Source organism: Oncorhynchus nerka, linkage group LG13, assembly GCF_034236695.1.
Source record: "Oncorhynchus nerka isolate Pitt River linkage group LG13, Oner_Uvic_2.0, whole genome shotgun sequence".
In the NCBI taxonomy this organism is placed as follows: domain Eukaryota; kingdom Metazoa; phylum Chordata; class Actinopteri; order Salmoniformes; family Salmonidae; genus Oncorhynchus; species Oncorhynchus nerka.
This window is the reverse complement of record NC_088408.1, coordinates 12,939,901-12,966,447: the sequence shown is the minus strand read 5'-3', so window position 1 is coordinate 12,966,447 and position 26,547 is coordinate 12,939,901. Positions and strand designations below refer to the sequence as shown.

The 26,547-nt window shown below is 46.9% G+C and overlaps 1 protein-coding gene across 1 annotated transcript; it reads right to left on the bottom strand.

Moving 5' to 3' along the window:
- Positions 1–1,483: 1,483 nt before the first annotated feature.
- On the bottom strand, positions 1,484–14,562 carry LOC115140374 (neurexin-3b-like). Its single transcript, XM_065026953.1, has 4 exons — positions 13,285–14,562; positions 2,085–2,102; positions 1,638–1,667; positions 1,484–1,542 (listed from the first exon to the last, which is right to left on the bottom strand). Exons 1-4 carry the CDS (start codon positions 13,979–13,981, stop codon positions 1,484–1,486), a joined length of 804 nt encoding a protein of 267 aa, XP_064883025.1. The 5' UTR covers positions 13,982–14,562.
- Positions 14,563–26,547: the final 11,985 nt, after the last annotated feature.

Sequence of the window (26,547 nt, the reverse complement as noted above, 5' to 3'; positions counted from 1 at the left end):
GACTGGAGCAGCAGCCTGTATAGTATCATGTACAGTACTATCAGACTGGAGCAGCAGCCTGTATAGTATCATGTACAGTAATATCAGACTGGAGCAGCAGCCTGTATATTATCATGTACAGTAATATCAGACTGGAGCAGCAGCCTGTATATTATCATGTACAGTAATATCAGACTGGAGCAGCAGCCTGTATATTATCATGTACAGTAATAGCAGACTGGAGCAGCAGCCTGTATATTATCATGTACAGTAATAGCAGACTGGAGCAGCAGCCTGTATATTATCATGTACAGTAATATCAGACTGGAGCAGCAGCCTGTATAGTATCATGTACAGTAATAGCAGACTGGAGCAGCAGCCTGTATATTATCATGTACAGTAATAGCAGACTGGAGCAGCAGCCTGTATATTATCATGTACAGTAATATCAGACTGGAGCAGCAGCCTGTATAGTATCATGTACAGTAATATCAGACTGGAGCAGCAGCCTGTATATTATCATGTACAGTAATAGCAGACTGGAGCAGCAGCCTGTATATTATTATGTACAGTAATATCAGACTGGAACAGCAGCCTGTATATTAAATTACATTAATATGAGAATGGAGCAGAAGCCAGTATATTTAATTACAGTAATATCAGAGTGGAGCAGGAGCCTGTAAATTTAATTACGGTAATATCAGAGTGGAGTAGGAGCCTGTATATTAATTACAGTAGCATCAGAGTTGAGCAGGACCCTGTATATTTAATTACAGTAGCATCAGAGTTGAGCAGGACCCTGTATATTTAATTACAGTAATATCATATTGGACCGGGAGCCTGTATATGTCATGTGCCACTGACTGCAACCCTGCTTATACAAATATGAGTCGTGATGCTGACAAGGATGTGGGGATTGTGGCATTAATATAGCGCCTGGGTCTGTGTTGGTGCACAGTGGGTAGGGAAGTGTTCTGTTACATGGAGTAGTGTAGACTCATTTTACAGGAATTACAGACGAGTCCTGTTACAGTAGGTAGTATTGAGTCATTTTATGGGGGTAGGTCCTGTTACAGTGGTAGGGAAGAGTCCTGTTATAGGTAGGGAAGAGTCCTGTTATGGGTAGGGAGGAGTCCTGTTTTGTGTAGGAAAGAGTCCTGTTATGGGTAGGGAGGAGTCCTGTTATGGGTAGGGAGGAGTCCTGTTATGGGTAGGGAGGAGTCCTGTTATGGGTAGGGAGGAGTCCTGTTATGGGTAGGAAAGAGTCCTGTTATGGGTAGGGAGGAGTCCTGTTATGGGTAGGGAGGAGTCCTGTTATGGGTAGGGAGGAGTCCTGTTATGGGTAGGGAGGAGTCCTGTTATGGGTAGGAAAGAGTCCTGTTATGGGTAGGGAGGAGTCATGTTATGGGTAGGGAGGAGTCCTGTTATGGGTAGGGAGGAGTCCTGGTGAAGAGTCCTGTTATGGGAGGGGGAGAGGAGGCGCGGTCCGACCAAGACATGCCAATCAGCCCCATCCTCCAGACTCATCCTCCCCCTGCAGTAATATGATGACAGCAGAACACACTGGCAGGTAGCGGCAGCACACAGGAACACACACTTGGGACCCCCAAACCAGGTGATGGCATGAGTGAAAAAGAGAGAAAAGAAGAGAGGCGTACCTGACTCAGATGCCTTCAGATGTGAGAAGCCTTGAGGGAGAAGAAGGATAGATGGAGAGATAGAGTATAAGGACACCACCACACCAACACAGCTGTTATAGTGTGATTAGGCACACTTTGCTATAAGGCAAAGCATGGTTATCGACACCAAAAACAAAGCTTTCGGCATGGCTGTCTGCATGGAAAAGCTTACTGTTTAGAATAAAAACGGTCAGAAGCATCAAGTACCACTACGCTGCTAAAATACTGATCATATTGATTTCTATGGGCCTATTGATATAACAAGTTTCTATTTGCAATTTCAGTTAATTATTTATATGGATATATGTCTTACATTCATATTCACTACGTACAGCCTGAAGGCTAGTAGTATCTGTCGAAAATAAACTCCATCTGAAAGTGTGTCCTTTATTAACTTGTGACCCTTGTCCTCAGAACAGAACTCACCTGGTTTCCTCTGAACGGCTGATGAAAAGTTAGCAGTGTGGAGGAAAGAAAGGGAACAGAGATGTCTAGCGTTAGCGTAGAGTAGGGTACAGTCACACTGCTTTGGCTTGCATGCTGTCAATCACCCAAAAATAAATATCTAACTACACAACTAAAGCATTACTTCTCCGTCATCATGTGAAGGACTAGAGGTGACCCTGCACATGCCTGTTTTAAAATAACATTTAAAACCCTGTGGAGAAAGGAGCATCCTTCCTATCATTTCAGGGAACCAAACTGTACATTATAAAATCATCAATTCATCGTATTACCCAAACAACTCTTTCACATAGTAGCAAATATTCCATTAGAGACATACTATTATGCATCATGTACACCACAGTGTTCCCTTATACACTAGTTAGAGTTAAGATACACAAATCTCAGTTGCCTTAGAGGGCCTGATGTGGATTTATGATGCTGTGAGGTTTGTGGCTCTCTCAAAACCCCCTGGACCCATTATCTAGACAACCCCCCCCCCCCCAACCCCCAGACTTCACTGCCGACTCAAATCCTCTCCACACACCAACTTAAACACCTCCTCTGGCTTCTCATTGGCTTATAGGAATGCACACTGTTTACTCCATCAGGTGTTCAGACTGGTTAATAAAACTTACAACTCAACACCCAGAAAAAGCGTAGTAACAAATTGAATTTACACAAATTAAGTAACTTCGCAACAGGAAGCCATGTATTCTCTTATGGCTATATATATTGCAGCTGTCCATGGCTATCTCTGCATAACCACAAGACATCATAACCCTGGCCGGCCGGCCGGTGCTGTGTGTGTGTGTGTGTGTGTGTGTGTGTGTGTGTGTGTGTGTGTGTGTGTGTGTGTGTGTGTGTGTGTGTGTGTGTGTGTGTGTGTGTGATTGTGTGTAGCTGGAATGGTTGTAAAAGCTAAACGCCGACAAATTCCTTTAATCAGCCCCTGAGAGCAACAAGTAGTAGGAAATGAAACAGATCTTAATTAAAAAGGACCGTATTAGACGTTTAAAGTGCCAGGCTAATACGCCATATCAGATATTAATTTGACTCAAAGCAATTACCGCTAGCTGCCGTGGTTTGATCTCTGGCCAGCCAGCTGCACTTGGAGGCCATTCAAATCACACCCAACCAACGTGTGGGAAGATGGTGATAACTGGGTCATTCCACAAATTAGGTGCATTTTGAGTAGTGCAACTTTGTGAGAAGGGGGGGGGGGAAATGCTTAATTTAACAACATTTTTACATTGTCATATAGAGCACATGTTCAACTGAATAAAAAACATGTTTTCTCATGTCAAGAGGCTAAATAAAAAAATGAAAATATTAAGTAAGTGCCTATTAAGTGCCAAATAAAGTAACAGGGTTGACCGTAACAGGGTTGACCTTAACAGGGTTGACCTTAACAGGGTTGACCATAACAGGGTTGACCGTATCAGGGTTGACCGTATCAGGTTTGACCTTAACAGGGTTGACCTTAACAGGGTTGACAGTAACAGGGTTGACAGTAACAGGGTTGACAGTCACAGGGTTGACCTTAAATTAACAGGATTGACCTTAACAGGATTGACCGTAACAGGGTTGACCTTAACAGGGTTGACCGTAACAGGGTTGACCGTAACAGGGAGAAGGAGGGGAGAAGGGACAAAGAAGGGAGAAGGAGGCGAGAAGGAGGGGAGAAGGGAGAAGAAGGGGAGAAGGGAAAGGTAGAAGGAGGGGAGAAGGAGGGGAGAAGGAGATGAGAAGGGAAAGGTAGAAGGAGGGGAGAAGGGAGAAGGAGGGGAGAAGGGAAAGGTAGAAGTAGGGGAGAAGGGAGAAGGAGGGGAGAAGGAGGGGAGAAGGGAAAGGTAGAAGGAGGGGAGAAGGATGGGAGAAGGGAGAAGGAGGGGAGAAGGGAAAGGGAGAAGGGGGAGGTGGAGGGGAGAAGGGAGAAGGAGGGGAGAAGGGAGAAGGAGGGGAGAAGGGAAAGGTAGAAGGAGGGGAGAAGGGAGAAGGAGGGGAGAAGGGAGAAGGAGGGAGAAGGGAGAAGGAGGGGAGAAGGGAAAGGGAGAAGGAGGTGAGGTGGAGGGGAGAAGGGAGAAGGAGGGAGAAGGGAGAAGGAGGGGAGAAGGAGGGAGAAGGGAAAGGTAGAAGGAGGGGAGAAGGGAGAAGGAGGGGAGAAGGAGGGGAGAAGGGAGAAGGAGGGGAGAAGGAGGGGAGAAGGGAGAATTAGGGGAGAAGGAGGGGAGAAGGGAGAAGGAGGGGAGAAGGGAGAAGGAGGGGAGAAGGAGGGGAGAAGGGAAAGGAAGAAGGAGGGGAGAAGGGAGAAGGAGGGGAGAAGGAGGGGAGAAGGGAGAAGGAGGGGAGAAGGAGGGGGGAAGGGATAATTAGGGGAGAAGGAGGGGAGAAGGGAGAAGGAGGGGAGAAGGAGGGGAGAAGGGAGAAGGAGGTGAGAAGGGAAAGGGAGGGGAGAAGGGAGAAGGTTGGGAGAAGGTTGGAATACAAATACAGATACAACTTTTCTCCTTTCTGTCATGTGGCTGGCTGCAGTGTCCAGGGGGAGAAGGAGGGGAGAAGGGAGAATTAGGGGAGAAGGAGGGGGGAAGGGATAATTAGGGGAGAAGGAGGGGAGAAGGGATAATTAGGGAGAAGGAGGGGTGAAGGAGGGGAGAAGGGATAATTAGGGGAGAAGGAGGGGAGAAGGAGGGGAGAAGGGAGAAGGGAAAGGGAGGGGAGAAGGGAGAAGGATGGGAGAAGGTTGGAATACAAATACAGATACAACTTTTCTCCTTTCTGTCATGTGGCTGGCTGCAGTGTCCAGGGGGAGAAGGAGGGGAGAATGGAGAAGGAGGGGAGAAGGAGGGGAGAAGGGAGAAGGAGGGGAGAAGGGAGAAGGAAGGGAGGAGGGGAGAAGGGAGAAGGAAGGGAGAAGGAGGGGAGAAGGGAGAAGGAAGGGAGAAGGAGGGGAGAAGGGAGAATTAGGGGAGAAGGAGGGGAGAAGGGAGAAGGAGGGGAGAAGGGAGAAGGGAGAAGGATGGGAGAAGGTTGGAATACAAATACAGATACAACTTTTCTCCTTTCTGTCATGTGGCTGGCTGCAGTGTCCTGAACAAGCCAATGGACAGCAGATAGAATAACATGTGGTTTCCGTGTAATCCTTTTCCTGCTCCATTTGACCAGCCACATTATGCATCACCATCCTCCATCCCTGCCCGTGCAAATCCTAACATCACTTTCAGGCTTGGACACAGACACAAGTGCCCTCTGAGCTCTGACTGTGTTGGAATTAGGCGCATGCAAAGACACACAGACACAAGCACACTCACACGAAACATGTGAACGCACACACACACACACACACACACACACACACACACACACACACACACACACACACACACACACACACACACACACACACGTCCTCCCTCTTTTCCCCCTGACCTATTTTCATAGTGATACTATTGAAACGGTCATTTTTCCATGTATGTTTATTAATCCCCAAAGCTAAGCTTGCAAGAATCGTTTCAGCATGTGTTTAAGATTTTACTAGCCTTCAATTACTACTGTTTTCTCAGGCAACGACATGCAGATTTCAAGCAAAACGAGGCCCATTTAAACTGCTCATTAAAAAAAGAGGAAGTGGAAGAAGTGCGATGAGAGAATGGGGATCAGTTTGTTTACATTCTAGAAGCCTACAAAGCAGTTTAAACAACAACTGCTCCCCAATGACATTGATTAATTAAGGCAGCCCCCTGCACCTCTCTGATTCAAAGGGGTTGGGTTAAATGCGGAAGACACATTTCGGTTGAATGCATTGAGTTGCGCAACTGACTAGGTATGCCCCTTTCCCCCTTGACACCCTGGTCAGGAGAAGCACACTACATAGGAAATGCCGTTTTTGACATAGTCTTGACTGATTATAACACCAGTTCACTGAGCAGCAGAATGGCGAGAAAACAGTGCCTGATTCCAATACCCTGACACACAGACGTACTTAGCCACATGGGCAGACAGACTGAGCATGTGTTTTATGGCCAACTGTCGATCTTCTTCATCTGCTGGAGGGCAGTGTTTAGGGCTGAGCTCTGATGGAGCTGTGGGCAGGGATGATCATAACGTTTCAGCTAGGCTAACGCTAACCCAGTCACCCTGTGTGAGGCTGAGCTCTGATGGAGCTGTGGGCAGGGATGATCATAACGTTTCAGCTAGGCTAACGCTAACCCAGTCACCCTGTGTGAGGCTGAGCTCTGATGGAGCTGTGGGCAGGGATGATCATAACGTTTCAGCTAGGCTAACGCTAACCCAGTCACCCTGTGTGAGGCTGAGCTCTGATGGAGCTGCGGGCAGGGATGATCATAACGTTTCAGCTAGGCTAATGCTAACCCAGTCACCCTGTGTGAGGCTGAGGTCTGATGGAGCTGTGGGCAGGGATGATCATAACGTTTCAGCTAGGCTAACGCTAACCCAGTCACCCTGTGTGAGGCTGAGCTCTGATGGAGCTGCGGGCAGGGATGATCATAACGTTTCAGCTAGGCTAACGCTAACCCAGTCACCATGTGTGAGGCTGAGCTCTGATGGAGCTGCGGGCAGGGATGATCATAACGTTTCAGCTAGGCTAACGCTAACCCAGTCACCCTGTGTGAGGCTGAGCTCTGATGGAGCTGTGGGCAGGGATGATCATAACGTTTCAGCTAGGCTAACGCTAACCCAGTCACCCTGTGTGAGGCTGAGCTCTGATGGAGCTGTGGGCAGGGATGATCATAACGTTTCAGCTAGGCTAACGCTAACCCAGTCACCCTGTGTGAGGCTAAGCTCTGATGGAGCTGTGGGCAGGGATGATCATAACGTTTCAGCTAGGCTAACGCTAACCCAGTCACCCTGTGTGAGGCTGAGCTCTGATGGAGCTGTGGGCAGGGATGATCATAACGTTTCAGCTAGGCTAACGCTAACCCAGTCACCCTGTGTGAGGCTGAGCTCTGATGCAGCTGTGGGCAGGGATGATCATAACGTTTCAGCTAGGCTAACGCTAACCCAGTCACCCTGTGTGAGGCTGAGCTCTGATGGAGCTGTGGGCAGGGATGATCATAACGTTTCAGCTAGGCTAACGCTAACCCAGTCACCCTGTGTGAGGCTGAGCTCTGATGGAGCTGTGGGCAGGGATGATCATAACGTTTCAGCTAGGCTAACGCTAACCCAGTCACCCTGTGTGAGGCTGAGCTCTGATGGAGCTGTGGGCAGGGATGATCATAACGTTTCAGCTAGGCTAACGCTAACCCAGTCACCCTGTGTGAGGCTGAGCTCTGATGGAGCTGTGGGCAGGGATGATCATAACGTTTCAGCTAGGCTAACGCTAACCCAGTCACCCTGTGTGAGGCTGAGCTCTGATGGAGCTGTGGGCAGGGATGATCATAACGTTTCAGCTAGGCTAACGCTAACCCAGTCACCCTGTGTGAGGCTGAGCTCTGATGGAGCTGCGGGCAGGGATGATCATAACGTTTCAGCTAGGCTAACGCTAACCCAGTCACCCTGTGTGAGGCTGAGCTCTGATGGAGCTGCGGGCAGGGATGATCATAACGTTTCAGCTAGGCTAACGCTAACCCAGTCACCCTGTGTGAGGCTGAGCTCTGATGGAGTTGTGGGCAGGGATGATCATAACGTTTCAGCTAGGCTAACGCTAACCCACTCACCCTGTGTGAGGCTGAGCTCTGATGGAGCTGCGGGCAGGGATGATCATAACGTTTCAGCTAGGCTAACGCTAACCCAGTCACCCTGTGTGAGGCTGAGCTCTGATGGAGTTGTGGGCAGGGATGATCATAACGTTTCAGCTAGGCTAACGCTAACCCACTCACCCTGTGTGAGGCTGAGCTTTTATCTGCATTTAAGTCATTTGGTAGCCGCTCTTATCCAGAGCAACTTAAAGGAGTAATTAGGGTTAAGTGCCTTGCTCAAGGGCACATCAATGATTGTTTTACCAAGTTAGCTGGGGGATTCTAACCGGCAACCTTTCGGTTAATGGCCCAACGCTCACTAGGCTATCTGCCCTTGTGAGGACATGGGCAGGAAGAGGGCTGGGATGATGATGGTCGCTGATAATGATTATGTTCCAGCTAGCTAAGGCTAGGCTAAATAAGTCATCGCGTGGGGCTGATGATGGTTCTGATGTAATGTAATGATGTTGATGTTGTTTCATCTTGTGGGGCCTGAGATCATGTCTGGGCGCTGAAGGCTGCGATGCCTTTTAATCTGAAGGCTGCGAACCCAATTAATCTGTGATGTTTCAGCTAGGTTTAGACTAACGTCGTCATCATGAAGGGCTGAGGGCTGGGATGCTGCTGAGGATGTTGCTCATGTTTATGCTAGGCTAACCCAGTCATCATGAAGGGTTGAGATGACGATGAGGATGTTGCTGATGTTTAAGCTAGGCTAGGCTAAGATAACTCAGTCACCCTGTGCTCTTACTTTAGTTTAGTCCATGTAGTGTTCTCATCCACAGTTAAACAGGGAAAACTGAGTGGACAAATAACCCATCCCAGTCTAGCAGCTAAATGCTTCTTAGGCCTAGTGAGGCCAGCAATCTGCCTGCTGTGTGAAGCCTGACCCAGCCACCTCTAGCCTAGCAAACTGTAGCTATACGGCTTTAGCTTGCCTTCCACATTCAAACACACACGCAAAGTGAACGCGCGCACCCGCACGCACGCACGCACGCACGCACGCACACACACACACACACACACAGTGAACACGCACAGGTCTGACAGACTGCCCCATTACTCATTAGTGTAACACATGATGCTGCATCAACAGCCTCAATCAGCACTGCACAGACACACACACACACAGAAAGAACAGTTGCGTCTCTAATGCTGATGGGGATTATTAGCAACGTTGGAAAAATATGCTGTCTGTACTATACAACAGACAGTACATAAAGCCTGCCTGCAAGTGCAAGACTGTCTTTATAAAAACAACAGCAAAGCTTTAGCAGTAAGTGTTGCTGTAGACACACTATGGCAACAAAAACCTCCCTGTAAGACGTTGTCGATTGCTGATGTCAGTTTGAATTTAGTGTGGTATTTGTCCCGCCATTTCTGCTCTCATTATCCTCCAAATGATGCTTCAGAGTATCCGTGGTGTAATCAACAAGCAGCCACATCAGCTAAGACTGACACAGACACAGAGAGAGAAACACATAGAGAGAGATAGAGAGAGAGAGACACATAGAGAGAGATAAAGAGAGAGAGCTAGAGAGAGACACAGAGAGAGAGACACATAGAAAGAGATAAAGAGAGAGAGATAGAGAGCCACAGAGAGAGAGACACATAGAGAGAGATAAAGAGAGAGAGCTAGAGAGAGACACAGAGAGAGGGACACATAGAAAGAGATAAAGAGAGAGAGCTAGAGAGAGACACAGAGAGAGAGACACATAGAAAGAGATAAAGAGAGAGAGCTAGAGAGACACAGAGAAGGAGACACATAGAGAGAGAGATAAAGAGAGAGAGACACAGAGAGAGAGATATAGAGAGAGAGAGCTAGAGAGAGACACAGAGAGAGAGACACATAGAGAGAGATAAAGAGAGAGAGACACAGAGAGAGAGATAGAGAGAGAGACACAGAGAGAGAGATAGAGAGAGAGAGACACAGAGAGAGAGATAAAGAGAGAGAGACACATAGAGAGAGATAGCGAGAGAGAGCTAGAGAGAGACACAGAGAGAGAGACACATAGAGAGATAAAGAGAGAGAGCTAGAGAGAGACACAGAGAGAGAGACACATAGAGAGAGATAAAGAGAGAGAGCTAGAGAGAGACACAGAGAGAGACACATAGAGAGAGATAGAGATAGAGAGCTAGAGACAGACACAGAGAGAGAGACACAGAGAGAGAGATAGAGAGAGACACAGAGAGAGAGACACATAGATAGAGAGAGAGAGCTAGAGAGAGACACATAGAGAGAGATAGAGAGAGAGACACAGAGAGAGAGATAAAGAGAGAGAGCTAGAGAGAGACACAGAGAGAGAGACACATAGAGAGAGATAGAGAGAGAGAGCTAGAGAGAGACACAGAGAGAGAGACACATAGAGAGAGATAAAGAGAGAGAGATAGAGAGAGACACATAGAGAGAGAGACACATAGAGAGAGAGACACATAGAGAGAGACACAGAGAGAGAGACACAGAGAGAGAGCTAGAGAGAGAAATAGCCTGGACTGCTGTGTGTGAGCTGGACACCAAGTCTAGCTAAGGCCGCAGCAGAGTGCCGTTCTCCTGTCTAGTGGCATTTGTCCTCTCCATAATAGGACTGCTGTGTTGTGAATTATAAACTCTGTCCTGGGGCGACGACATGGCCCTCTATTCAACTGTTGTCCTGAATCACAAGTAACCTCTTCAATCTAGGTTGTTTTAGCACAAGGATGTCATCGCCCCCACGGCCTGAGAGAAGCTCTCAAACGACTGGATGGATCTCTTCTCCTCTCTCTCCTCTCTCTCCTCTTCTCCTCTCCTCATTGTTAGAAAGAGGGAGAGAAAGAATAGAACCAGGCCAAAGGATAATGTCTGAATCTGACTACAGTGCAGAGGACATGTTGTAGTGTCCAGTCACTGAGTCTAACTACAGTGCAGAGGACATGTTGTAGTGTCCAGTCACTGAGTCTAACTACAGTACAGAGGACATGTTGTAGTGTCCAGTCACTGAGTCTAACTACAGTGCAGAGGACATGTTGTAGTGTCCAGTCACTGAGTCTAACTACAGTACAGAGGACATGTTGTAGTGTCCAGTCACTGAGTCTGACATGTTGTAGTGTCCAGTCACTGAGTCTGACTACAGTACAGAGGACATGTTGTAGTGTCCAGTCACTGAGTCTGACATGTTGTAGTGTCCAGTCACTGAGTCTAACTACAGTACAGAGGACATGTTGTAGTGTCCAGTCACTAAGTCTAACTACAGTACAGAGGACATGTTGTAGTGTCCAGTCACTGAGTCTAACTACAGTACAGAGGACATGTTGTAGTGTCCATTCACTGAGTCTGACATGTTGTAGTGTCCAGTCACTGAGTCTAACTACAGTACAGAGGACATGTTGTAGTGTCCAGTCACTGAGTCTGACTACAGTACAGAAGACATGTTGTAGTGTCCAGTCACTGAGTCTAACTACAGTACAGAGGACATGTTGTAGTGTCCAGTCACTGAGTCTAACTACAGTACAGAGGACATGTTGTAGTGTCCAGTCACTGAGTCTAACTACAGTACAGAGGACATGTTGTAGTGTCCAGTCACTGAGTCTGACTACAGTACAGAGGACATGTTGTAGTGTCCAGTCACTGAGTCTAACTACAGTGCAGAGGACATGTTGTAGTGTCCAGTCACTGAGTCTGACTACAGTACAGAGGACATGTTGTAGTGTCCAGTCACTGAGTCTGACATGTTGTAGTGTCCAGTCACTGAGTCTGACATGTTGTAGTGTCCAGTCACTGAGTCTAACTACAGTACAGAGGACATGTTGTAGTGTCCAGTCACTGAGTCTAACTACAGTACAGAGGACATGTTGTAGTGTCCAGTCACTGAGTCTAACTACAGTACAGAGGACATGTTGTAGTGTCCAGTCACTGAGTCTGACTACAGTACAGAGGACATGTTGTAGTGTCCAGTCACTGAGTCTAACTACAGTGCAGAGGACATGTTGTAGTGTCCAGTCACTGAGTCTGACTACAGTACAGAGGACATGTTGTAGTGTCCAGTCACTGAGTCTGACTACAGTACAGAGGACATGTTGTAGTGTCCAGTCACTGAGTCTAACTACAGTACAGAGGACATGTTGTAGTGTCCAGTCACTGATTCTGACTACAGTACAGAGGACATGTTGTAGTGTCCAGTCACTGAGTCTAACTACAGTGCAGAGGACATGTTGTAGTGTCCAGTCACTGAGTCTGACTACAGTACAGAGGACATGTTGTAGTGTCCAGTCACTGAGTCTAACTACAGTACAGAGGACATGTTGTAGTGTCCAGTCACTAAGTCTAACTACAGTACAGAGGACATGTTGTAGTGTCCAGTCACTGAGTCTGACTACAGTACAGAGGACATGTTGTAGTGTCCAGTCACTGAGTCTAACTACAGTGCAGAGGACATGTTGTAGTGTCCAGTCACTGAGTCTAACTACAGTACAGAGGACATGTTGTAGTGTCCAGTCACTGAGTCTGACTACAGTACAGAGGACATGTTGTAGTGTCCAGTCACTGAGTCTGTATTATTACTGCCATTAGTATGTTGTGTTTTGGAATGCTAAGCATAGCAGTGGAGTGTAGTAACTAATATCTAAAAGAACCCAACAGGGGAATTAAAAGCTTCAGTCTAAGGTAGTGAACCACAATGGAGGAGTATTCAGTGTGCATTCATTCCCTCTTGTTTCAAGATAGTTGTGTCATCTTTCGACCGTGTCACTCTGATCTAACCAGCCAGGAAGTGGTCTAACCAGGCAGGAACAGGAAGTGGGTCAGCAGTCAATCAAACTCACACTCGTTCTCTATACCCATAACACCCAGATGAAAGAGAAGAAGAGCATGTGGTGTCATCTAGAGACGCATTAGTTTCCTTTGTCTCATAAAAAAGGCAGAACTAAAGGCATGAACAGAAATAGGATTTTACTATGAGCCTTGTCAGAGTACCACATCTCAATAAGATACATAGCAAAGATGTGTCCAGAGGGAGGAAGATAAAGCTGTTACTTATTATTCAAACTATTTTCTACACTTATGGTCCCTGTAAAACAAATATTTGGATGGGAAGAGAAAGATCTGAACTTTGTAATATGACTCTTGTCAAACGATACTGTATCCCTGTACAGATTTCTCCTAAAAGTAGTAATAGAAAGAGAAGCTATTTCCTCGCATACCACTTCCGATATAACGCCCACAAACAACAAACATTCCCTTTTCAATCCACTGAGAAAGAGGAACCACCCACACAGAGAAGTCCCGCATTCTATAACAGTGAATCTGTATCTCGTAAATTATAAATGCAAAAACGCAAAATTGTGGGAGTGTGTTCTTTTAACATGGAACTAACAATGTAACAACAATCTTTGAGATATTATGAAGTTATCTCAATATAAACACAGTTTACATAATGTGTAGTTACACAGATTTATAGTAACTTATCTACAATTAGTAACATAAATTGGTTGGTAAGACAGAATCATCTTACCTTGGCTGCAGGTCCTTCCTGTGTATCCCGTTTTGGAGCAGTCGCAGTAGGGTTCTCCATCAGCCACGGAGCAGGAGCCTCCGTTCTCACACGGGTTCCCTGTACAGAGACCCATCTCCTCCAGACGTACCTTCTGACTGTTGATCAGCTTGGGAACCTTGTTCCCGTAATTCAGATCTTTGATAACTCCTTTGAACGGAGGCAGCTCTCTAACCGTTGGCAGGGTGATGACCGAGGTCCTGATGTCTCCGGGTATGCCCCCGAGGAACAGGTCACTGACGACAATCATGAACTGGCGCTCTGGTCGAACATCCTCCGCCTTGGTCTGCCCGTCCAGGGCCAAGACCGTTCTGAGGTTGTGTCGGCTGACCATCGCAAAGTGCCAGCAGCTGTCGTTGACCGATTTGTCAGCGGTGACTGTGGTCTCAGCGCAATCAATGCTGAAGCGAAGCTGTAGCTTCCCTTCCGTTACGGTGAGAAGCAGGAAGTCACAGTAGCCGCCGTCGTCGAAGTAGAGGATCAGGGCGTCGGACGTGTCTGTTTGGAACTGGAAGGTGAGGTCACTTCTGGTACTGGCATCCCAGCGGCGGTACCGTGCCCACTGGCCCTCAGAACCCCTGAACTCCAGGCCCTGACACAGGCCCAGTAGATTACTGAGAAGCAGAAGAACACACTGAGGGAGACTCAAGGGATTCATTGTAGAAAAACACTATGTAGACCTATAGGGGTATGCCAGTTGAGGTTAGAGGTTAGAGGGAGAAATCCTTTAGATTCGGAATAGCATCAGAGGTGTTTTCAGTTCAATGACGAATATAGGCCATTCAATGTCCTGCTCTAGTCAGGAAGGTGACACAATATCCTTTAGACTGTGATAAAGATCTGATATTGAAATCACTGAAGTATGGGAGACCATTTAATTCCAAGTCTGAGCTGCAGATAATGGAGAAGAAACATCTGTATTCCTACTAAGGAGGATAACCTTGAGAGAATCAATCCTTAGTGTGATGAGGCTGATCCTTAGTGTGATGAGGCTGATCCTTAGTGTGATGAGGCTGATCCTTAGTGTGATGAGGCTGATCCTTAGTGTGATGAGGCTGATCCTTAGTGTGATGAGGCTGATCCTTATTGTGTTCTGTCAGTGATACAGAGGCCCATCGATGAGTTGTTTCCTTTGAGGCGACTGCAAGGATTAAAACACACAGCGGCCATTTTGGGTCAAGATCCGTAGCCACGTCCCATAGTACTGTACTTCCTAGTCCAGTTTCAGGCCTTACAGAGACGTCACTGCAAAACAACAGAAATGACATTATTCAGCATACACAACACACCTATGAATCACAGCTCACCCAAAAACATTCATTGACTGTAGGTTGCAACAAAAGTCTGAAATCACCATAAAAATGTTGCTGCCAGCACTTCCTACTGGAGAACTGATATATATTCACTTACCCTTTGGCCTCCCATCTAGGGCATTAAACCAGCCCGGCTGTTTTTTTCCACTGACTATTGCCATTGTAATTTCATGGGAATGATGTGGAGAGATCACTTGAAAACTAAATAGATTCACTATTGCTTTCAGAGTCATTCCAAAGGGTAGGTTTAACAGAGCAAATTAAATGTGACCATACTTTATCACACATATATCAACAGTGATGCTACACTATATATACAAAAGTATGAGGACAGCCCTTCAAGTGAGTGGTTTGGGCTATTTCAGCCACAACCATTGCTGACAGGAGTGTAAAATTGAGTGCACAGCCTTGAAATCTACATAGACAAACATTGGCAGTAGAATGGCCTTACTGAAGAGCTCAGTGACTTTCAACATGGCACCGTCATAGGATGACACCTTTCAACAAGTCAGTTTTGTCAAATTCCTGACCTGTAAGTGCTGTTATTGTGAAATGTAAAAATGCCCAGGGGGAACGCTACCTGCCCCAACGCATGGTGCCAACTGTAAAGTTTGGTTTAGGAGGAATAATGGCCTGGGGGAACGCTACCTGCCCCAACGCATGGTGCCAACTGTAAAGTTTGGTTTAGGAGGAATAATGGCCTGGGGGAACGCTACCTGCCCCAACGCATGATGCCAACTGTAAAGTTTGGTTTAGGAGGAATAATGGCCGGGGGGAACGCTACCTGCCCCAAAGCATGGTGCCAACTGTAAAGGTTGGTTTAGGAGGAATAATGGCCTGGGGGAACGCTACCTGCCCCAACGCATGGTGCCAACCGTAAAGTTTGGTTTAGGAGGAATAATGGCCGGGGGGAACGCTACCTGCCCCAATGCATGGTGCCAACTGTAAAGTTTGGTTTAGGAGGAATAATGGCCTGGGGGAACGCTACCTGCCCCAACGCATGGTGCCAACTGTAAAGTTTGGTTTAGGAGGAATAATGGCCTGGGGGAACGCTACCTGCTCCAACGCATGGTGCCAACTGTAAAGTTTGGTTTAGGAGGAATAATGGCCGGGGGGAACGCTACCTGCCCCAACACATGGTGCCAACTGTAAAGTTTGGTTTAGGAGGAATAATGGCCTGGGGGAACGCTACCTGCCCCAACGCATGGTGCCAACTGTAAAGTTTGGTTTAGGAGGAATAATGGCCTGGGGCTGTTTTTTCATAGTTTGGGCTAGTTCCAGGTCCAGTGAGGGGAAATCTTAACGCTACAGCATACAATGACATTACAGACGATTCTGTGCTTCCAACATTGTGGCAACATTTTGGGGAAGGCCCTTTCCTGTTTCAGCATGAAAATGCCCCCAAGCACAACGCGAGGTCTCTACAGAAATGGTTTGTTGAGATTGGTGTGGAAGAACTTGACTGGCCTGCACAGAGCCCTGACCTCAACCCCATCGAACACCTTTGGGATGAATTGGAATGCCGACTGCGAGCCAGGCCTAATCGCCCAACATCAGTGCCCAACTTCACTAATGCTCTTGTGGCTGAATGGAAGCAAATCCCCGCAGCAATGTTCCAACATCTAGTGGGAAGCCTTCCCAGAAGAGTAGAGGCTGTTAGAGCAGCAAATGGAGGACCAACACCACATGTATGCCCATATTTTTGGAATGACATGTTTGACGAGCAGGTGTCCACATATAGTACGTTTGGTCATGCAGTGTATTTAGGCCTATATAGCATTTGCAAAGTCATCAACAGCTTTTGTTTGCATTAAACCCAGAATTCAACTAAATATAGACAATACAATAGGCCTAGGGTTTCAAGCTCTGGTTAATTTAAAATGCAAAGCTATTTAATTATATTTTATTTCATGCAACCAAATAGCAACATTTGAAACAGATGTATTTTCTGCTTGGATAGTTCCAACTGTGCCACTGACTTAGTCTATGCCTGCTTGAAGCTGTGCTGCTTGGGGAAGAGGGAGAGCAGGACCTGCTGCCTGCTTGAAGCTGTGCTGCTTGGGGAAGAGGGAGAGGAGGACCTGCTGCCCGCTTGGAGCTGTGCTGCTTGGGGAAGAGGGAGAGGAGGACCTGCTGCCTGCTTGAAGCTGTGCTGCTTGGGGAAGAGGGAGAGGAGGACCTGCTGCCTGCTTGGAGCTGTGCTGCTTGGGGAAGAGGGAGAGGAGGACTTGCTGCCTGCTTGAAGCTGTGCTGCTTGGGGAAGAGGGAGAGGAGGACCTGCTGCCTGCTTGAAGCTGTGGTGCTTGGGGAAGAGGGAGAGCAGGACCTGCTGCCTGCTTGGGGATGAGGGACAGCAGCATCTGTTGCCTGCTTGGAGCTGTGCTGCCTGGGGAAGAGGGAGAGCAGGACCTGCTGCCTGCTTGGAGCTGTGCTGCTTGGGGAAGAGGGAGAGCAGGACCTGCTGCCTGCTTGGGGATGAGGGACAGCAGCACCTGTTGCCTGCTTGGAGCTGTGCTGCCTGGGGAAGAGGGAGAGCAGGACCTGTTGCCTGCTTGGAGCTGTGCTGCTTGGGGAAGAGGGAGAGCAGCAACCGGCTGCCTGCTTGGAGCTGTGCTGCTTGGGAGGAGGGAAAGCAGGACCTGTTGCCTGCTTGGTGGCTGTAGCTTCTTTCTTGGCGTTCATGTGGTTCTCACGAAGCTTACATATCAGATCCAGTGGGATTTATGGTGCTGAGGATGCAAACACTCATATTTATTTTCCATCTGTACACCGTGAGTGCTGCTGACCACTCTCCATCACTGATGTGGAGTACAACTCCGCTGGTATGTTGTCCTGTGCAGAGGGGGGCAGCTCCTGCCTTTTATCTGTTCACTGTTCCCAGCAGGCTAGTCTTCTTTGCAATCAACTTGTCTGCCAGGGATATTGATGTGACAAAGTGTTCCATGGTCACATTTCCACCTTTGCCCATGTAAGGCTCCAGGAATCTCAAACCCACAGTCTCAGACAGCCGCTCACCCGCTGGCCTGGTTTCATCTTTCCCCAGATATGGAAAGCCATTCAGCAAGTTTTAACCAAAAGTTTGTCCTTTTAGCTCCTATTCATCCATTGACAACAGAACAGTATATATTAAATTAGGTTTATTGCAGTACTAGTGTTTCCTTATAGTAGCCAGACAGTGGAGTGGTCATGAGCTGAATGCACAGACAGTGGAGTGGTCATGAGCTGAATGCACAGACAGTGGAGTGGTCATGAGCAGAATGCATGGACAGTGGAGTGGTCATGAGCAGAATGCACAGACAGTGGAGTGGTCATGAGCAGAATGCATGGACAGGGGAGTGGTCATGAGCTGAATGCACAGACAGTGGAGTGGTCATGAGTTGAATGCATGGACAGGGGAGTGGTCATGAGCTGAATGCACAGACAGTGGAGTGGTCATGAGTAGAATGCATGGACAGGGGAGTGGTCATGAGCAGAATGCATGGACAGTAGAGTGGTCATGAGCAGAATGCATGGACAGGGGAGTGGTCATGAGCTGAATGCACAGACAGTGGAGTGGTCATGAGCTGAATGCACAGACAGTGGAGTGGACATGAGCAGAATGCATGGACAGTGGAGTGGTCATGAGCAGAATGCATGGACAGTGGAGTGGTCATGAGCTGAATGCATGGACAGGGGAGTGGTCATGAGCTGAATGCACAGACAGTGGAGTGGTCATGAGCAGAATGCATGGACAGGGGAGTGGTCATGAGCTGAATGCACAGACAGTGGAGTGGTCATGAGTTGAATGCATGGACAGGGGAGTGGTCATGAGCTGAATGCACAGACAGTGGAGTGGTCATGAGCAGAATGCATGGACAGGGGAGTGGTCATGAGTTGAATGCATGGACAGGGGAGTGGTCATGAGTTGAATGCATGGACAGTGGAGTGGTCATGAGCTGAATGCACAGACAGTGGAGTGGTCATGAGCAGAATGCATGGACAGGGGAGTGGTAATGATCAGAATGCATGGACAGTAGAGTGGTCATGAGCAGAATGCATGGACAGGGGAGTGGTCATGAGCTGAATGCACAGACAGTGGAGTGGTCATGAGCTGAATGCACAGACAGTGGAGTGGACATGAGCAGAATGCATGGACAGTGGAGTGGTCATGAGCAGAATGCATGGACAGTGGAGTGGTCATGAGCTGAATGCATGGACAGGGGAGTGGTCATGAGCTGAATGCACAGACAGTGGAGTGGTCATGAGCAGAATGCATGGACAGGGGAGTGGTCATGAGCTGAATGCACAGACAGTGGAGTGGTCATGAGTTGAATGCATGGACAGGGGAGTGGTCATGAGCTGAATGCATGGACAGGGGAGTGGTCATGAGTTGAATGCATGGACAGGGGAGTGGTCATGAGTTGAATGCATGGACAGCACGATATTCTTGCAAAAAGTGCAATTTGTAAAAAGAGCTGCACCTCTTGAATTGTTTAATTTGTTAGACAAAGTGTCATAGAAACAGCAGAATATGCTCTTTCAGAATGCATATAGAAATCATGAATGTTTTACCTGCATGGGACTGAAGGAGGATTTGATAAAGCAATGTTCCTTTCCCTGCGTCTGTCATGTACAAGATGCGCCCATCACTTCATGTACAATTTGACAACTGATATGCCTAATATTGTCACTCATCAGATTGTTAATTTAATCTTGTCTATAGTTAATATAATCTTGTAACTGTCATTAAATTGCGAAATTAGTTTCGGTACAGTTTAAGGTGTAGATTCAATGGGCGGCTGTACAGGCTGACTGGCATTGTTTGTTTCCCTCTCATCAATTTGGATCGAGTCAAGGATATGTTTTGCATTATTCTAAAGGCCTACTGCAACACACAGCATGTTTTAATTTCCCTGACAATACATCCAATTAGTGATAGTTACAGTCAATAATACCGTGAATAAAACAGTCCTGTGTTTTACAAAGTAAAATGTAAAAGAGAATGGAAAGGTATCAACATGTAAGGTGCGCGGTCAAATTATAAAAACAAGAGCCACGGTTGATTAATAGGCATAACACAAACTAATCATTACATTATTGTTGTTCTAAATTAAATCAACCTCATCCTTCCGTAAGGTCTAATTTAAATTCGATTGCGAAGTAACTTGAACAATTATCGCCTATTCCATCCATTTGTCATTCATTCAGGCGGCTGGCATTGTTTGCGGCGCTGTGGATAGAGTCAAGGATATGTTTTGCATTATTCTAAAAGCCTACTGCAATATGTCACATGTTTTGGTTTCCCTGACAATGCATTTGATTGGTTATAGATTTAATGTAAATTGAACAGTCCCATAACAGCATATTTTTACAAAGTAATACGTAAAAGAGAATTGCATCAACCCACTAAGTGTACGGTCAAATGGCATCGCTGCTGATAAAAAGGCATAACACAAACTAATCATTACACAGTTGTCTTTCTATATTCAATCAACCTCTTCACCCTCTGTACCATTCTGTTAGCCTATTTTAAATGAAATGGTGAAGGTGCACAATTATTACCCTTTTATCCATGTGTCATTCATTCAGTGAGGAGAGAGAGAAGCATTAGCGCCTGGCTGGGTACCAACGTCCTACAGCACGTTGTCTTGGAGCCTGGCTGGGTACCAACGTCCTACAGCACGTTGTCTTGGAGCCTGGCTGGGTACCAACGTCCTACAGCACGTTGTCTTTGAGCCTGGCTGGGTACCAACGTCCTACAGCACGTTGTCTTGGAGCCTGGCTGGGTACCAACGTCCTACAGTACGTTGTCTTAGCGCCTGGCTGGGTACCAACGTCCTACAGCACGTTGTCTTGGAGCCTGGCTGGGTACCAACGTCCTACAGCACGTTGTCTTAGCGCCTGGCTGGGTACCAACGTCCTACAGCACGTTGTCTTGGAGCCTGGCTGGGTACCAACGTCCTACAGCACGTTGTCTTGGAGCCTGGCTGGGTACCAACGTCCTACAGCACGTTGTCTTGGAGCCTGGCTGGGTACCAACGTCCTACAGCACGTTGTCTTGGAGCCTGGCTGGGTACCAACGTCCTACAGCACGTTGTCTTGGAGCCTGGCTGGGTACCAACGTCCTACAGCACGTTGTCTTGGAGCCTGGCTGGGTACCAACATCCTACAGCATGTTGTCTTGGAGCCTGGCTGGGTACCAACGTCCTACAGCACGTTGTCTTGGAGCCTGGCTGGGTACCAACGTCCTACAGCACGTTGTCTTAGCGCCTGGCTGGGTACCAACGTCCTACAGCACGTTGTCTCAAATCAAATCAAAATCAAATTTTATTTGTCACATACACATGGTTAGCAGATGTTAATGCGAGTGTAGCGAAATGCTTGTGCTTCTAGTTCCGACAATGCAGTGATAACCAACAAGTAATCTAACTAACAATTCCAAAACTACTGTCTTATACACAGTGTAAGGGGATAAGGAATATGTACATAAGGATATATGAATGAGTGATGGTACAGAGCAGCATACAGTAGATGGTATCGAGTACAGTATATACATATGAGATGAGTATGTAGACAAAGTAAACAAAGTGGCATAGTTAAAGTGGCTAGTGACATAAGAATGCAGTCGATGATCTAGAGTACAGTATATACATATGCATATGAGATGAATAATGTAGGGTAAGTAACATTATATAAGGTAGCATTGTTTAAAGTGGCTAGTGATATATTTACATCATTTCCCATCAATTCCCATTATTAAAGTGGCTGGAGTTGGGTCAGTGTCAATGACAGTGTGTTGGCAGCAGCCACTCAATGTTAGTGGTGGCTGTTTAACAGTCTGATGGCCTTGAGATAGAAGCTGTTTTTCAGTCTCTCGGTCCCAGCTTTGATGCACCTGTACTGACCTCGCCTTCTGGATGATAGCGGGGTGAACAGGCAGTGGTTCGGGTGGTTGATGTCCTTGATGATCTTTATGGCCTTCCTGTAACATCGGGTGGTGTAGGTGTCCTGGAGGGCAGGTAGTTTGCCCCGGTGATGCGTTGTGCAGACCTCACTACCCTCTGGAGAGCCTTACGGTTGAGGGCGGAGCAGTTGCCGTACCAGGCGGTGATACAGCCCGCCAGGATGCTCTCGATTGTGCATCTGTAGAAGTTTGTGAGTGCTTTTGGTGACAAGCCGAATTTCTTCAGCCTCCTGAGGTTGAAGAGGCGCTGCTGCGCCTTCTTCACGACGCTGTCAGTGTGAGTGGACCAATTCAGTTTGTCTGTGATGTGTATGCCGAGGAACTTAAAACTTGCTACCCTCTCCACTACTGATCCATCGATGTGGATAGGGGTGTTCCCTCTGCTGTTTCCTGAAGTCCACAATCATCTCCTTAGTTTTGTTGACGTTGAGTGTGAGGTTATTTTCCTGACACCACACTCCGAGGGCCCTCACCTCCTCCCTGTAGGCCGTCTCGTCGTTGTTGGTAATCAAGCCTACCACTGTTGTGTCATCCGCAAACTTGATGATTGAGTTGGAGGCGTGCATGGCCACGCAGTCGTGGGTGAACCGGGAGTACAGGAGAGGGCTCAGAACGCACCCTGTGGGGCCCCGTGTTGAGGATCAGCGGGGAGGAGATGTTGTTGCCTACCCTCACCACCTGGGGGCGGCCCGTCAGGAAGTCCAGAACCCAGTTGCACAGGGCGGGGTCGAGACCCAGGGTCTCGAGCTTGATGACGAGCTTGGAGTGTACTATGGTGTTGAATGCCGAGCTGTAGTCGATGAACAGCATTCTCACATAGGTATTCCTCTTGTCCAGGTGGGTTAGGGCAGTGTGCAGTGTGGTTGAGATTGCATCGTCTGTGGACCTATTTGGGCGGTAAGCAAATTGGAGTGGGTCTAGGGTGTCAGGTAGGGTGGAGGTGATATGGTCCTTGACTAGTCTCTCAAAGCACTTCATGATGACGGAAGTGAGTGCTACGGGCGGTAGTCGTTTAGCTCAGTTACCTTAGCTTTCTTGGGAACAGGAACAATGGTGGCCCTCTTGAAGCATGTGGGAACAGCAGACTGGTATAGGGATTGATTGAATATGTCCGTAAACACACCGGCCAGCTGGTCTGCGCATGCTCTGAGGGCGCGGCTGGGGATGCCGTCTGGGCCTGCAGCCTTGCGAGGGTTAACACGTTTAAATGTCTTACTCACCTCGGCTGCAGTGAAGGAGAGACCGCATGTTTTCGTTGCAGGCCGTGTCAGTGGCACTGTATTGTCCTCAAAGCGGGCAAAAAAGTTATTTAGTCTGCCTGGGAGCAAGACATCCTGGACCGTGACTGGGCTGGGTTTCTTCTTGTAGTCCGTGATTGACTGTAGACCCTGCCACATGCCTCTTGTGTCTGAGCCATTGAATTGAGATTCCACTTTGTCTCTGTACTGACGCTTAGCTTGTTTAATAGCCTTGCGGAGGGAATAGCTGCATTGTTTATATTCGGACATATTACCAGACACCTTGCCCTGATTAAAAGCAGTGGTTCACGCTTTCAGTTTCACGCGAATGCTGCCATCAATCCACGGTTTCTGGTTTGGGAATGTTTTTATCGTTGCTATGGGAACGACATCTTCGACGCACGTTCTAATGAACTCGCACACTGAATCAGCGTATTCGTCAATATTTCCATCTGACGCAATACGAAACATGTCCCAGTCCACGTGATGGAAGCAGTCTTGGAGTGTGGAGTCAGCTTGGTCTGACCAGCGTTGGACAGACCTCAGCGTGGGAGCCTCTTGTTTTAGTTTCTGCCTGTAGGCAGGGATCAGCAAAATGGAGTCGTGGTCAGCTTTTCCGAAAGGGGGCGGGGCAGGGCCTTATATGCGTCGCGGAAGTTAGAGTAACAATGATCCAAGGTTTTACCACCCCTGGTTGCGCAATCGATATGCTGGTAAAATTTAGGGAGTCTTGTTTTCAGATTAGCTTTGTTAAAATCCCCAGCTACAATGAATGCAGCCTCCGGATAAATGGTTTCCAGTTTGCAAAGAGTTAAATAAAGTTCGTTCAGAGCCATCGATGTGTCTGCTTGGGGGATGTATACGGCTGTGATTATAATCGAGGAGAATTCTCTTGGAAGATAATGCGGTCTACATTTGATTGTGAGGAATTCTAAATCAGGTGAACAGAAGGATTTGAGTTCCTGTATGTTTCCTTCATCACACCATGTCTCGTTAGTCATGAGGCATACGCCCGCCACTCTTCTTACCAGAAAGATGTTTGTTTCTGTCGGCGCGATGCGTGGAGAAACCCGTTGGCTGCACCGCATCGGATAGCGTCTTCCCAGTAAGCCATGTTTCTGTGAAGCAGAGAACGTTGCAGTCTCTGATGTCCCTCTGGAATGCTACCCTTGCTCGGATTTCGTCAACCTTGTTGTCAAGAGACTGGACATTGGCAAGAAGAATGCTGGGGAGTGGTGCGCGATGTGCCCTTTTTCGGAGTCTGACCAGAACACCGCCTCGTTTCCCTCTTTTTCGGAGTCGTTTCCTTGGGTCGCTGCATGCGATCCATTCCGTTGTCCTGTTTGTAAGGCAGAACACCGGATCCGCGTCGCGGAAAACATATTCTTGGTCGTACTGATGGTGAGTTGGCGCTGATCTTATATTCAGTAGTTCTTCTCGACTGTATGTAATGAAACCTAAGATGACCTGGGGTACTAATGTAAGAAATAACACGTAAAAAAACAAAAAACTGCATAGTTTCCTAGGAACGCGAAGCGAGGCGGCCATCTCAGTCGGCGCCGGAAGTTCTTAGCGCCTGGCTGGGTACCAACGTCCTACAGCACGTTGTCTTGGAGCCTGGCTGGGTACCAACGTCCTACAGCACGTTGTCTTGGAGCCTGGCTGGGTACCAACGTCCTACAGCACGTTGTCTTGGAGCCTGGCTGGGTACCAACGTCCTACAGCACGTTGTCTTGGCAGGTTACATTCGGAATAGGTGTGAATATAACAAGTAAAAAGGGTCTAAATACTTTTCTGTTTGTGATTTCCAAATTCTGATTAATGAGCAGTGTAAAATACAAACATTTAGGAAAAGTCAATGAAGGAGCATTCAGGGAAAGAGCAGGACAAACGTCAAAGGCCGTTGGCCTAGGCGGTTCAGGTGTTAAAGAATGGGATCAAGCCAGTGGCTCAGACGGATCTATCCAAGCAGTAGATACGTCTCCTTTAAATGTTGATATTGAGTTGCGTTGTCAACCAAACACAACTAAATATGACTTTTGTTATACAGTAAATAGTTTAATGTTAAGGCCATCTTATAAAATAAAATAACATTCAACCTTAAAATGAGTAATACATCCATGGCCACATTTTGAGGTTACTGTAACTATAATATTTTCAAGATAGCATGCATAGATCGTCGCAGGTCTGAGAAGATCTTCACAATTGCTGGAAAATCTGTGCAGAATCTTGAACACTTGCACCATTTAATTTAATCTCAACTGCCATCCAGGTCATTTAGTTATACTACTAGATGAAGAACTGTGATAATGCATTAAATCTGTTGAATAAATAAATGAAATAACTGACATTGTATTCCCATTTTAACTTTGCTGTGCAGTTAAAATTGTTGAAAGCGCAGTGATATTTTGGGTGACAACTGTCGTGTCTTTACTATCATTAACTGAAGACGTCATTTTTATCAAAGATTCTGTAATTAATATTACGCGATTAAACTGATTAATCATGTAACTGTAATTAACTAGGAAGTCGGGGCACCAAGGAAAATATTCAGATTACAAAGTTATAATTTCCTAATATATATTTTCAGATATTTTATATCTGATCAATTAGTCTTCAAATTAATGAATTATTTACTTTACCTCACATTAGTCTCATTCCAAACGTCGTAAATTGTTGGTTATCTGCACGAACCCAGTCTTCACTATGAGTCATCCATACATCAATTGTCTTAAATCATTTATTTACTAACTAAGTAATACACAGAAATGCAAAAACAAACAAAGAAAAAAAGTAAATATGGTTACAAGAAATGATAGGAGAATGTGCCCTAGTGGGCTAAACCCTAGTGGGCTAAACCCTAGTGGGCTAAACCCTAGTGGGCTGAACCCTAGTGGGCTAAGCCCTAGTGGGCTAAACCCTAGTGGGCTAAACCCTAGTGGGCTAAGCCCTAGTGGGCTAAACCCTAGTGGGCTAAGCCCTAGTGGGCTAAACCCTAGTGGGCTAAACCCTAGTGGGCTAAGCCCTAGTGGGCTAAACCGGCATGGCGGCTTGTTGTACAAAAGGGAAGTGGGGGTCGACTGAGAAGAAAAGTTGATCATTATAATAATTGAAATGCTAATCCTTTGCACATGAACGCTCACTCAATCGGGAACAACTGCAATCAATATATATATTTAGGCTAGGTGTGTCGTCGGGATCTCTGCTGAAAAGTTAGTTTCTGTTGAGAGTTTCTGTCCTCTCTCTCTTTCTGTCGTGGGTAGTTCAGAGTGACATTTATTCATGTTGTTGTAGAATGGATGTGTCTGCGGTTGTCGTTCTTCGAGTTCAATGATACCGAATTCCTAGCTGCAGACTAGTAATTAATATCAAAGTCTTGTTCTTATTCTGTCGGTATCAATAGTCTAAGAGTTTAACCTCTTAAGTCGACCCTCTACTTTTTTGAACATTCTGTTAAAAATCGCGCAACATTTCAGCGCCCTGCTACTCATGCCAGGAATATAGTATATGCATTTGCTTAGTCTGTGTGGATAGAAAACACTCAGACGTTTAAAAAACTGGTTAAATCACTGCTGTGGCTTTACCAGAACGGCATTTACATCGAAAAGCACAGGAAAAACTGATCACTGAAAATGGGAAAATATATCCATGCGCTACTTGAACCCATTGATAAAGGTGAACCACAATTAATTGACTGAGGTTGCAGTACCTACAGCTTCCACACGGTGTC